Raw genomic sequence first — 12,779 nt, forward strand, 5'->3', positions numbered from 1 at the left:
TCAGCCCCGGAACAAGGTATCCTGAGGGAAGACATGCAGCCTCGGGTGTTACCCCCATCAGAGTGGATGGTTAAAACGGCTGCGTCGGAATGGGGCACGAGAGGCTTAAGGCAGTGTCTCCATGGCCAGGGTGGAGCTTCAAAGCGAAAGGGATTTCAGTGGACGGGGGAATTGATGAGAACGCGGTGGGGACGGTGGTGGGCGAGAATGCCCTGATCTTCTCCAGGCGGATCCCCGTACTTGAAGCGTCTTTTTTTTCCTCTCAGTGCGGAAGGTTGTGGTCTTGAAGCAGAGGGTCGATGAGGAGAAAAAGCTAACCTTAAACGGCTGCATGTTTCATGGTGCAGAGGGCAAGCCGAGGGGGGTTGTCCAGTCAAATCATAGCTAGCCCTTTTATTGTCATAAGAATTTCACTTCAAAGAATAACTATGAATTTATGAATACATTTCTTTCAGAAATTCCCATTTGGACCCATTTGTTAGTTCGGAGGAAGGACAACATGAGAAGCAGCAGTTTAGATGAGTCAAAACATTTAATACTTATCAACATAGGAGTCATGCATTCAGAGCACTTCCCCAACGCATTACCCAACCTATTTTTATCGCTGCACCAGCATTCTGCATATTTTGTTTACTGTGCTCTCATTTGAAAATCACATTTACAAACCGGGAAATAATTTAACACATTCAGAATATAGATACTAAAAGGAAGAAAGAAAAAGGTTAACGTTTCTCAGAGTTCGTCCATAATTCATTTTCATGTTTATCAGCGATGTGAGCACACATAACGCAGAGCCAAATCGTAAAAAACAACAACTATTCGGGTATTGCACTGACACCGTGCTCTTGGATCGTTAGCTGAAGATGGCGAGATGTCTTGTTAACAAGCCCAACCATGGGTCTGCTTCAAAAGGGTCGGACTGAGACAAAGAGGACGGTCCTTCGATGTGGGAAGGGAGCTCTGTCTCGTGTGCGTCTCCTTCTCGCTCTGATAAAAAAAACAAAGGACGGTGGTGAGAGTCTTTAGCTGGGCCAGCTGTTGGCTCCCGATGCTAGGCAAAGAAGGTCTCCACTTTCACCGCCTGACAGAACATTGTCATGGAAAACACCAGGCCCAGTATCTGCAGAGTAAGAGACAAGACGTGGTCACACACGACGCAAGGACTGCTGGACAGAACGGTTTATCGCTGCTGCTGCTGCTGCTGCTGCTGCTGCTGCTGCAGTCGTCTAGATTTAAGTAGGCATAAAAGATATCATCAACAAACAGTACAAATGCAGTCCCAACAGACTCCCTTTAATAAATAATATATCATACTGGTGTTGAAATCCTTGGATATCACAAGCCGATACCATGCCTGAAATATTTTTGTGAAGTCATTTTTATTTATTAATTATTTAATTTTTACTATTTTTATTATGAATTATTATGAATTATTTATTTAACCAGTTTGGTCTCTTTGAGATTAATCATCCTTTGTTTTTCAAGAGAGATCTGACCACGAGAGCAGCAGCATACAATAAAATACAAGAGACAAAAACATTCCAACACCACCTTTTGGATTGCACAAATTGATTAATTTCATGTGGCAGAGAAAAAGCCAGACCTAGGATGCTACATTTGCCTAGCCCAGTTAGGAAGGCATATAACGTAATATTAGTTAGTATTTAAAGGTGATGATTAGGGAAGTTGACATACACTGGCACACTTGAGTAGACACTAAAGTAGCACAATATGTTTGGCTGCAATGTACAAATGGATTAGCAAGTCACCATGGGCATAAAGCAGCTGTAGGTAAGTTTCAAGAGTTGTAGAGAGAGAGAGAGAGAGCAGTCAACTGGAAACAGATATTCTCATAGGTGAGGTTATACTTCAGGTGTGTTGTCATGGTTACCTGAGTAAGGGCCATGCACAGGGCGAATATCCACAGGGCCACCAGGTTCTCGTTCAGCCAGTCCTTCACACGCTCATAGCATGGCTGTAGAGACACACATACATACACACACACACACACACACACATCACACATCACACACACACACACACACACACACACACACACACACATCACACATCACACATCACACACACACACACACACACACACACACACACACGTATATACTGTATTAAACCCAAACCCAGCCTACCTACATTTCTTAGTCATCACATATTTTTATATCTGTGATGCAGATGCTGTCGAATGGGCTTGAGTGTGATCATGTTTGAAAACGGGGTGTGACATCTTCTCTGTTCCGCTCAATTTTGAACAACATATTCCTTGTTGCCTGGTGTTATCCTATCTTCACTGGGTAGGCTTTCATAAACCTAATCCCCACCGTCCTTGTCTCACTTTAGGATAACAAACAGGCCTGAGAACAAAGTGCATGCAAAAACCACTAGCCGTTTCATTTGAACAAGAGAAGCTATTGCATTTTTCATGTCGGACATTGTAAAAAAACGGTTTCAGGAGGTTTTGGATGGCGTGCGTAAAAAAGGATTTGCAGGAAAAAGGATTCAAGCTCCCATCTGTGCTAGATGAAAAGATGCAAGCCCCAATCTGTGAGAGAATTTAAAGACGTGAGAGGACAGGCCCTGGAAGACTATTGCCGTCAGCAGAACCACCATTCAGACCCAGCTTCTCCAGATAGACAAAGAGGAGTCAAAAATATTACTGTTTTCGGTCTGTATCTATTCTATGTAGACCACAAATATGAATTATGCCTTTACCAAACATATAAATATCTCTCCAACTTCATTTATTATTAAATTATATTTCTTCATCACCACTGCTACCACTGTCTGTGTGTTGTGCAGTACAGGCATCACCATATGCGCAGAATGGAGCTCTCAACTGCCCGACTCATTATTATTTGTCCATTCATATCATGTTAATGTCCTTTTTTGCCATTATCATTATAACTAGAGTTTTCGCACGTGCGTTGCGCACGCTCAACCTCTAGTTGTAATTAAACCCATAGCAATGATGTGGAAAACCCAGTCGGTAATGTATCAAATATCTGAGTGCATAATATAACATTTTGCCTATAATTTTACAACATAACATTCGTTCAACCACAAATGACTCTTAAAAGCAGGGCCAACATTTAAATATTTTTTAACCATTCAGCGAACAAAAGGCAACAGGCTGATTATCATTTAGGAGGCCACTTAAGGACATGCAGAGGCATCATCAACACTCCAACTGAATTGGTGTGAGAAATACAGACTTTCCACTCCTCTTTCACATATAAGGTAATTTACATTTCCTACAGAGAAAATACTACCTCAGGGTTAGTACTTTTAGATCACGTGACTTATGTGTTGATATGCCGGTCGGTGCGATGTTTGAATTTAACGGTTTTTATATGACAAAATGAACGACCCGCCGTTGCTTGTCGAGGTGAGAAATTGACTCGCAATTTCTACATTCTATAGACACATTAGAAACATAACGTCTTACCTGGGCGAGTGTCGCTGCGGTATGTGCGTGTGCGTGTGTAATCTAACCTGCGCGTGTGTCGATGGCGGAGCCGTTATGTCTAACGCCGAGTGTCGCTGCGGTGTGTGTGTGTGTGTTCTTACCTGCGCGTGTGTCGATGGCGGAGCCGTTATGTTTAAAAACATAACGTCTTAGCTCGGCGAGTGTGTCGCTGCCTTTGTGTGCACGTGCGTGTGTGTCTGTGTGTTTCCATATATGTTTGTGCGCATGTGTGTCTGTGTGCGGTGTGTGTATGCGGTGTGTATGTGCGTGCTTGCGGTGTATGTATGCGTTTGCGCGTGCTGTATGTGTGTGTGAGCTGCAGGCTGCTTGGCACCTGCGCAAATGAGTACCTTGAGTAACTGGTGCGACAGGCCTGCTGTTTTAGGAGTAAGATATCCTAGATCTCCTTAAAAATGTAGGTCTATTCCGTGGGTATCCCTTCAAACAAACGTTCTGTCTGGGGCAAAATATCTACTAAACTAATTTGGCCTTATAGGCTACATCACATGACTTTTAGTTTGGATCCTAACTGGTACGCTTACGTGACTTGAGAAATACATCTTCCAAATGCTAGACACATCCTGAGATTAAGCTAATACCTAATATAAACTTATATTTCAGCACACCACTTGCCAATAAATGCCCTGACACAGGTGTACCATTATGGTAGTCACACAGTGGTCACAGTCTTGCACGATTTAGCCCACCTAGAGGTGGTTCCACACGATATATATCAAAATGTAGACTGGGTTCAAGCCTCCATATCTGTCAAAGTTTTCCAAACCCATTAAGTACGTTGAAAATCGTGCCAAAAACAATTAATGATGGACAAAAAAAAAGTGACGTGACGTACTTATGTTCTCAGGGCAGAGTAAATTTGCTTTACAGTGAAAGGGGAAAACGAACAACAAAAGTGATGCAAAAAAGGGCCAGGCTGAAATTGATTTTGCCAGGCATATCATAAGGTCTCTCAAAGTCAAAAATAAATAGGAGGAAGTTGTATTTCTCCTCATCAAACTTTGAAATTAAATGTATATCAGAACGATGTTATGGTGCTAGTGGTACAGTACTGCAACATTTACTTTTCCCTTGAAATGTATGCATTGAAACGTATTGTTCAAGTTCACTACACTACTTATTATTAGTTCCCTAATTATATTGGTAAGAAGATGGTATCCCTTGGAATGACAACATTGTGTTGGACACTGGGTGTGTCCACCTAGATATATGACGGATAGATAAGAAACGTTTGCTACGGTCCACTGGGTCGCTGGTAAACTGATCTATCCAGCATCCCTCTAGGTGGAACGCCCACTTCTCCTCCTCCGATTGTACCTGCTCAGGCTGGTACAATCCCGGGCAACAATCGCCCCGAAGACGGCACAGTATAACTCTCAATTGATGATGAAGTAAGCTCCCTATTATATCAGTGTTACCATTAAAAGAGACAAGGATTTTGCTGCATGATGTCTCATGTCATTGCCAAAAGATATTCGGCATTGCAATTGGTCAGAAAACCTGGTGAACAAATGACCCATCTGCTGATATATCATCAAATATCTTTGGACGGCAAAATCGAAATGGGGAGTAAGTGAGATATTCATAAACATATGATATAGTCAATCCACTTTGTATCATTATTTCTTTAATGCATATGAATTATGCAACTGCTGTTATTGTAATTATAGTGTTGCCTTGGTTTTAACCAAAAAAAAAGAAAAGAAAAGCAACAGACGAACAGAGGAGGGACCGCTGAGCCCAGCCGCTGCTCGGAGGCATGGCCTGCAGCCGGGGGAGCTCTTCAAAATGTGTATCAAAACATGCTTCTCTTAATGATTCAGTCTCACTATTCTAACCTGCAGTAAGTATAATTCATACACACTGCAGAGATTTACTCTGAGGGTTACAGACGTAGCTGCCACAAGAGGATGGATTGTAATAAAAGCAACCCCACAGTCTTAGGTCTTCTGATCTCCCTCCGAGCCACTGCCAATGTTCACAGTTTGTTAAGATTAACAATCCCTATGTGTAAGTGAAAAGCTACTTTTGTATTGTTGACTATAAATTACAGTACAGCAGAGACAAATGTAATGCATAACATGGAAAAACTGTTACTAGGCAACATGCTGAAATGGTTTTTCAAACCAATAACTTTGGCAAGCATGCGTGGTCCAAATTATAGCACTCTTATACATTTTTGGGGGAAAATGTAAAAAACAACAGACAATGTGATTAAAGCTAGCACAATGGTATTATTAATGCATGACAATGATTCCACTCTCACCAACTCTGAAGCCCTGCAGGAGTCTAAAGCCACCACGGAACCATTGGGGAGTCCTGAAAATGTCCTTCCCCCACAACGTCTAATCGGGAACGATGTGGTATCATATTATACGTAACAGTAAATGCAAGCAATGATTTACAACATGAAGCCGCCGGTAGCGGGTTTGTATACTCATAAGGGAAACGATATTAGATGGAGTTATTCCCGACAGAGAATAGATCTTTTCTTGCATTGGGAAGCATTTGATTTCTTTTTTTTGCCTGAATGTGTGCAGGAGACAGATCCACCACATAGCATTTTGCTGTGTGTTTCCACCTAGCTGGTTCTTACCGCCGTCCACCATGTCCCTGGGTTGTCCAGGCCGCAGTTGTCGCTGTATTCCAGGCAGCAGGAGTCGGGCACACGGGTGGCGTTGTAAACCTCAAACCAATCTGTGTGGTTGGTCACCCCACAGCAGCGGAACTACAGCAGGGGGAAATCATCAGCAGAGGCAAGCCTCCAACACAACACGATGCAGCTCAATCATAAATCAATGGGCATTGTTCGCATAGCCTTATCTCAAGATATAAAAATGCTGTCAAGATGGATTGTGACTAAACATCAATTGGCGACTAATCATTATATTCAAACATAGCGGTTGACTTACATGCATGGGCATAGGTGTAGAGATGGGGGGAAAAAATGAATTTTAGAAATCCCCACACCCCACTTTTCAAATAAAATGTTTGAGGGAAAATACTTATTTGAGGTATCAGATTTATATTGAGTTGGAAAATGATGTTAAATTGTGAAATGTTTTGGGCCAACGTTTTGCACAATTTGGGTTGGCTGTCCCCCTCCACCTTAATTCACCATCATATCACTCAGAGCACTTTTTCAACCTACATTTGACATTAACACGATCCCACACTCACACAAACACACCCTCATCTGCATACGTTAATTTCTATATCAGCATGTTTCTGCCATCCAAGTTATCAATTGATGTAATCATTGGGATCCTGCCAGAGGGAAAGTGAATGCTATGCCTCTCAGACATTACATGAATACAAGCAGAGAAAGCTCCAACACACGCAGCAGAACACGATACAACACAGTCAGCCAGCACACAAGAGCTAAATTACACACAAAGTGCAAAGATGACAAACATTCGTTTGAGAGAGGGAGTCTGGCAAAATGGTATTGCTAATGGGAGCCCAACTACCAGCTGCCAACCAAAATGTTAGTCTGAAGGACGTCCAAAGATCTTGGATTCTGGATCCATCGTTTGATGTCACCAAGACTCGACACACACCCCCTACTCCCTCCACCCTGCACTTCTCTCTTCCAAAATGTCCTTCCTGCACATTGGGTTCTCCTAATGTTGTATCTTTCTTGGTATTATAAAATAGTATAAAAGAAAATTCCCGAGCATATCAAAAAGAAAGCCGGGCAATGTGGTGCGTGAAGCATATGATTGACTCGTATGTGACAGCTTTTAGCAACTAAATTTTCCAATTTCAATCTCATCAAATTTAAAACAAAAGAAACATGTCAAGCCCATTTTTGTTGACACCTGTGAATTGGAAAATTGCGATCAATCAACTATTGATTTAAATCTCCTTAAACATGTATAGCGATAAGAAACACTGAAGCTAGTTGTAGCCAGTGTACAATGGGCTGTGTCTCAATTGCAAGATGCTTCCTGGGGTGCTTCCTATGACTTGGTCGCTGTAGGATATCCCATAACACCATGCAGCACAATTTCCAACATTAGTGTTCCCTTTCATCCTTTAAATAAACGCATTGGCAAAATTACAGTGTCTATCAATCAGTGTATTTGACCACTTTTGTGTTTCTTTTACTTAGTTATTTGATTTGAAAGCAACAGAAAATCGCCCACCAGCTAAGCCGATAATAATTATAAGAAGTACGTCCAATGTGATGTTTTTGCACTTGCGATGATACATGGTTAGGAATAATTAGGATACATGATGGGTATCAAAGTCGGTAACGAATGCGGTGCTTAGTTGATTAAGCCCAGTTACTGAGTTAACCCCTAGTTGATTAAGCCCAGCTTAGTTGATTAAGCCCAGTTATTGAACTAACCCCAACTTCCACTTGAGGCTTAACCCATTCCATCAACCCAGTTCAGCCGCGCCTTGCTCAGGTTAGTTCAAACCAGGCTAATGTTATCGTGGATTACGAACGCTCACGAAATATGTAACCAGCCCAGAACCGTGAATGTCGAATCATGTATCAAATGTCCGACAAGGACCGAGTGGGATCTTTTCCGGCGGCGAACAGAAGCTGCTTGTGGAGGTCTATGAGGAGTACAAGCATAGATATTTTTTCAGTACTCAAAATGGGAACAACGTAACTATTAATAAAAAACAGGGAGGCCGCCTGGCAAAGAAATTGCGGATCTGTTGAATTATTCCAAATTGACTAACCATAGTATTTATCTCAACAGAAGTGGTCTCGGCTGCCTGCCGAGAAACTCACCTGAGTGGAATTTATGTGGCTGACAATTTCCCATACAGCAGTGTCTTTGTCATTGTGACCAAGACTTCACCATCAGTAACATTAATATTAACATTAACCTTACCATGGGTTTTTGCAAGTTATATTCAGGTTCTGGGGAAATTGTAAGACATATATATTATATAAAAAGTAAATTGTTAGGCCTACTTTCTCTGACATAAAGGGAATTACAAAAATAAGCCAATGCCAAGAATTCTATGACATACTCAGGACGCAAACTCAGGCCGCCCGCATCACAGCTCCAGTGCTATACCACTCACCCAACTGCTGGTTCCCGATTACTGTAGAATACATATATTTGTATATAAATATTTTGAGAAAATATCCACGATAACAATAGATAGCAATTCATTTAATTATTTTATTTGCACCATTTAAGCTTAGACCCTTAGTGAAAATATTGGCTGTTTGTACGATTTTGTTATATGACAAAATCGGGAGGACTAGGCTTGGCCTTCTGATGGTACACTTGTTTCCGTCAGATGGACCTGTCTGAAACACCGATCAAGTAAGCCTGACAGTTAGCCTGCTACCGACCAGCTTAGTTTGGTCGGATAAATTGGCATGGTTACTTGGCGGAGATTCCCTTAAGTCACGTTAATGGAACGGAACTCTAACTGAAACTAGCAAGGCTAAGCAAAATAATCCCGCCTTTGCCTTTAGCTTGGTTGATGGAATACCCTTATGGTTTACTTTGTGAACCGTTTTTACAAAGTAGATCCCTAACAAGAAAGCTTCCTGATTAGTGCAAGTCATGCGACCTGGAGCTTTAATAGAGAATATACACACCCTCATCACAGAATGGCGGCAGAGAACTTGGCCAGAACAGTGGAAAAACATAACTGTAAAAAACGATTGACTTGAGAAAACTCACCAAGAATTTATCCATAGCATGATAAAAATTTAAATTAGGAAGATAATTCAGAAATTACTGATGCAATATACAAATATATAATAATATATGAACACTTGATATCAAGAGCATAATGTCTTTCATTTGAAGTTCAGGAGCTGTCGTGCTGTCAACGTCTTCTGCAATGAGGATGCATGACATTTGTGGATCAGGAGGAGGATTATGCAGTGTTAAAAAAGCTTTGATTTTGTTGAAAAAAATGTGTTTATGAAAACAAGCAAGACATAGTACATTTTCCCTAGAAAGTATTCTGCCTAGCTTGCCTTACATAAAGAAATGTGTATTGATTACAGCAACTATATAATTTCTTTTTGATGTTGTTTATGGGATAAGTGTTCAATTAACACTTGATATCATCGAAAGAAAACTAACCTCTGGGAAAATAACTTTTCCAAAAGCAAGAAGCTGTGTATATTTCTGTGTGGTTTATGTGATGTTTGTTCAGTTATAACTTGATATAATCTTGAACAACATCAAAGACGGTTCCAGGGAACCCAGAGCCAGCAGCCATCACGCAGCTCAGCATCACCCTGGTCACATTCACCCTTTAAAACCAAGGTCAGCTCTGACTGCGACAGCACTGAGGATAACAGCTGTGGTATGCATCTAAATACACATCCCATCCTCCATCCAGCGCCACAAAGTAACTGTTTCACACAGACATGCAACGCACACACACCACAGATATCCTGGGAGCTGAAAAAGATAGGGTGAGACCTGCACACTTTCTAGCACAAGCTTTTGACATGTTATCCTCGTTATTTGTGTAGAATATCCCTTTTTGACAGCATTCATTCTCAGTTGACACCTCTCTCTCACACAAACACGCACACACGCACACACACACACACACACGCACACAAACGCACACACACACACACACACAGCTTACATCAGTCTGTACGATCATCCAGGCATTGGTCAGGCCAACGTTCCCCTCCGTGCCAAACAGCTGCAGGCCCCTCTTAAGATCCCTCTGGGCGTAGTAATCGATCTGGTGGAGGAGACGTGCACACGTGTTATGGCAAACAACAAACAAACACGGCATAACAACCATGGCCGCTGCTCAAGAAGGGGGAGGGTTCCCACGTAGGAGATAAGCCTGTTCCCCTAAGCAATGGAAGGACTTGAACTGCAGCCATTACATGATGGAGCAATCAGAGCATGAAGACCATGCAGCCAGTTTCTAGATTATATATAAATCTAGCGTTCACACAGAAACACACTCGTACACACACACACACACACACAAACAAACACATAATTTCTCTATCCTAACACGTTCTCACACACACACAAACACACACACACACGCACACACACACATTAACACACACACACACACACACACACACACACACACACACACACATTAACACCAACACCTACACAAACACACACGCACATGCACACACACAGAGCTTATCTTTGTTTACACATTCGGAGATGCAGCACAGCACATCACATCAATCCTATTGATTGCTGTTGACCTTGCCCTGAGCTCCCCATCTAGACCCCTCTCCACTTCGACTTCTCCCCACCAAGACTCCTCCCTATCCCCGCTCATTCAAAACAAACAGAACGGGAGAACATGCTTCCAGCACACTCCAGAACTACTTCAATTTGTTAAATTAAATATTTACTTCACAAAATACGACTAAATGGCTTTTAGCACGGGGCAGTGAATGACTGTGCACATTGGTCCTCCTCATCCTCCATTGTCTCATACTCCGCCTCTCATACCCATCTCAGTCAATCATAATGCTTTATTATTAATTATTACAAATCTGTTGATCTGTGAAGTCCCGTAAATTAATGATGCTCCAAATTCAAAAGACAACTCTCAGCGAACAAGGAACAAGAATGGGGAACAAGAATGGGGGGGGGGGGGCAAAGTCTTTACAACTTTATCTTTAGGACCGCTATAGGCCCCTCAGAGTGCTTTGAGTCCAGGCCACACAGCTCTTTCAGTGTCGGTACTCTGGCTCCGGCTGTGCTTTTAGCCCAGTATTGATGTCGTCTCCGGGACTGCGGCCGTCCTGAAACTACGGCGGAGAGACTCAAAGCTATCCATCTATTATCCACACAAAGAAAGGAACAGGGATAGATTAGATGAAACGTATAGCAAGGCCGGAAAAGATAAGGATGTGAGACGACGATTTGGGGGGGGGGGGGGGGGGGGGGTGGATAGAGAGGAAAGAAAATAGGGACTTTGGGAAGGAAGTGATGAGGAAATAAATGATGAGACCAGATCAGACAGAAAGACCTTGATGAGGATGGAGTCATCTGATGAAGTCATGTTATGCTTGAAAGGAGCCCGAGAATTTGAGGAGAGAAATCTGCATACTAAAATCCACTTGAAAGTGGAACAAGGACGCACAAATTAAAAACCAGAAAGCTAGACTAGAGCAAAAGTTTAGCATAATGATGCATTCAAGAGGAAAATTACTTTTTTAATATCTAGTAGGATTCTCTGTAAACACATAGTTCCATGATAAAATGCCAGGTTGCATGAAACAATTTCTTGGTGATTTATGACAGCCAGAAATATTTCCTTTTTTTTTTTTACATTATCGATTCATAACCATCGATTGCTGCTTGAACCATTGATTATTTTCCCGAGGCTGCGGTTGTTATTTCAGACGGAAGTTCGGATTATAAATAAGTCCATGCATGTTTCATGCACCTCTCTAATCAGAGAACATACTGCTACTGTTTTTGCTTCTTGCAGCCATTTCTTTCTCAAAGCGTGTGATTGTATTATGTTCAGGCTCTTGGTGCTAGTCTACTGTGGTGGTGCTGTTGCTGCAGCTGGTGTGGTGTCTGGAATTCTCTGTGAATACAGAAATAGAAAGCACACACAGGGTATAATAAATAACTTATGAATGAATGAAAACATAACAAAAACGGATAGGCTCATGCTCAACGGCGCAACTAATTACGAAAGAAGATAGAAATGACTGTGAAATGTTTGGCTGATTGGCTGATGAGAGGGGTAGGTCACAGCCTCCCTCCAGTCCTCCAGAATTATGGGGAAAAAGAATTACGACGTCGGAAAGTTCTCGTGAACAACACCTCTAGACGCTCTTATGATTTTACTTCCGTTCCTTCAGATTTGATAACAGAGATGCCCAGTTGGTGACGTAAGGTTTACTAGTGACGCGCATGAACATGGCGGAAGATGAAAGTTTTACTCAATATCGAAGAATCAACCATCATATCACACTTTACTATAGATTGACGTAACCGCCTGTTGGCATCGACTTTGCTCAGTTTTAAACGTTGAGTACCGGTAAACCAGCTCTAGATAAGGGCAAGTATAGCCGTCCAAACAGTGGCAATACAAATGTGCTTCTCATAAATCAAAAAAAAAGGATGGTAGGTGATAGGCTACAAGTATATAAAGGCGTTTGAACCTGAAACTGATCCTACTAAGTTCTGTTTAGTTCTGCTGTGAAGAACTTTTAGATTCCCAACGCAGTGCACATGAACGGTCGCTTTCAGGAACATGCGTAAGCGTGAGCGTCATCACTGACGAGGCGTCTCGTTATCACCAGGACCATGAATTTGCCTTTAGG

General features: G+C 42.0%; 1 protein-coding gene across 5 annotated transcripts in view; it reads right to left on the reverse strand.

Annotated features, from left to right (window-relative positions):
* Positions 1-513: 513 nt before the first annotated feature.
* tspan4a (tetraspanin 4a) overlaps positions 514-12,779 on the reverse strand; it is a 79,296-nt gene continuing 67,030 nt past the window's right edge. For all 5 annotated transcript variants that reach the window (XM_060070712.1, XM_060070710.1, XM_060070713.1 and 2 more), the window contains 4 exons: positions 10,094-10,195; positions 6,096-6,227; positions 1,892-1,975; positions 514-1,120 (listed from right to left, as the gene is read on the reverse strand). In XM_060070712.1, the coding sequence (XP_059926695.1) occupies positions 1,052-1,120; positions 1,892-1,975; positions 6,096-6,227; positions 10,094-10,195 (387 nt within the window). In that variant the 3' untranslated portion in view covers positions 514-1,051. The remainder of the gene's footprint in view (positions 1,121-1,891; positions 1,976-6,095; positions 6,228-10,093; positions 10,196-12,779) is intronic.

The sequence above is a fragment of the Gadus macrocephalus genome, chromosome 14 (genome assembly GCF_031168955.1).
Source record: "Gadus macrocephalus chromosome 14, ASM3116895v1".
Taxonomy (NCBI): Eukaryota; Metazoa; Chordata; class Actinopteri; order Gadiformes; family Gadidae; genus Gadus; species Gadus macrocephalus.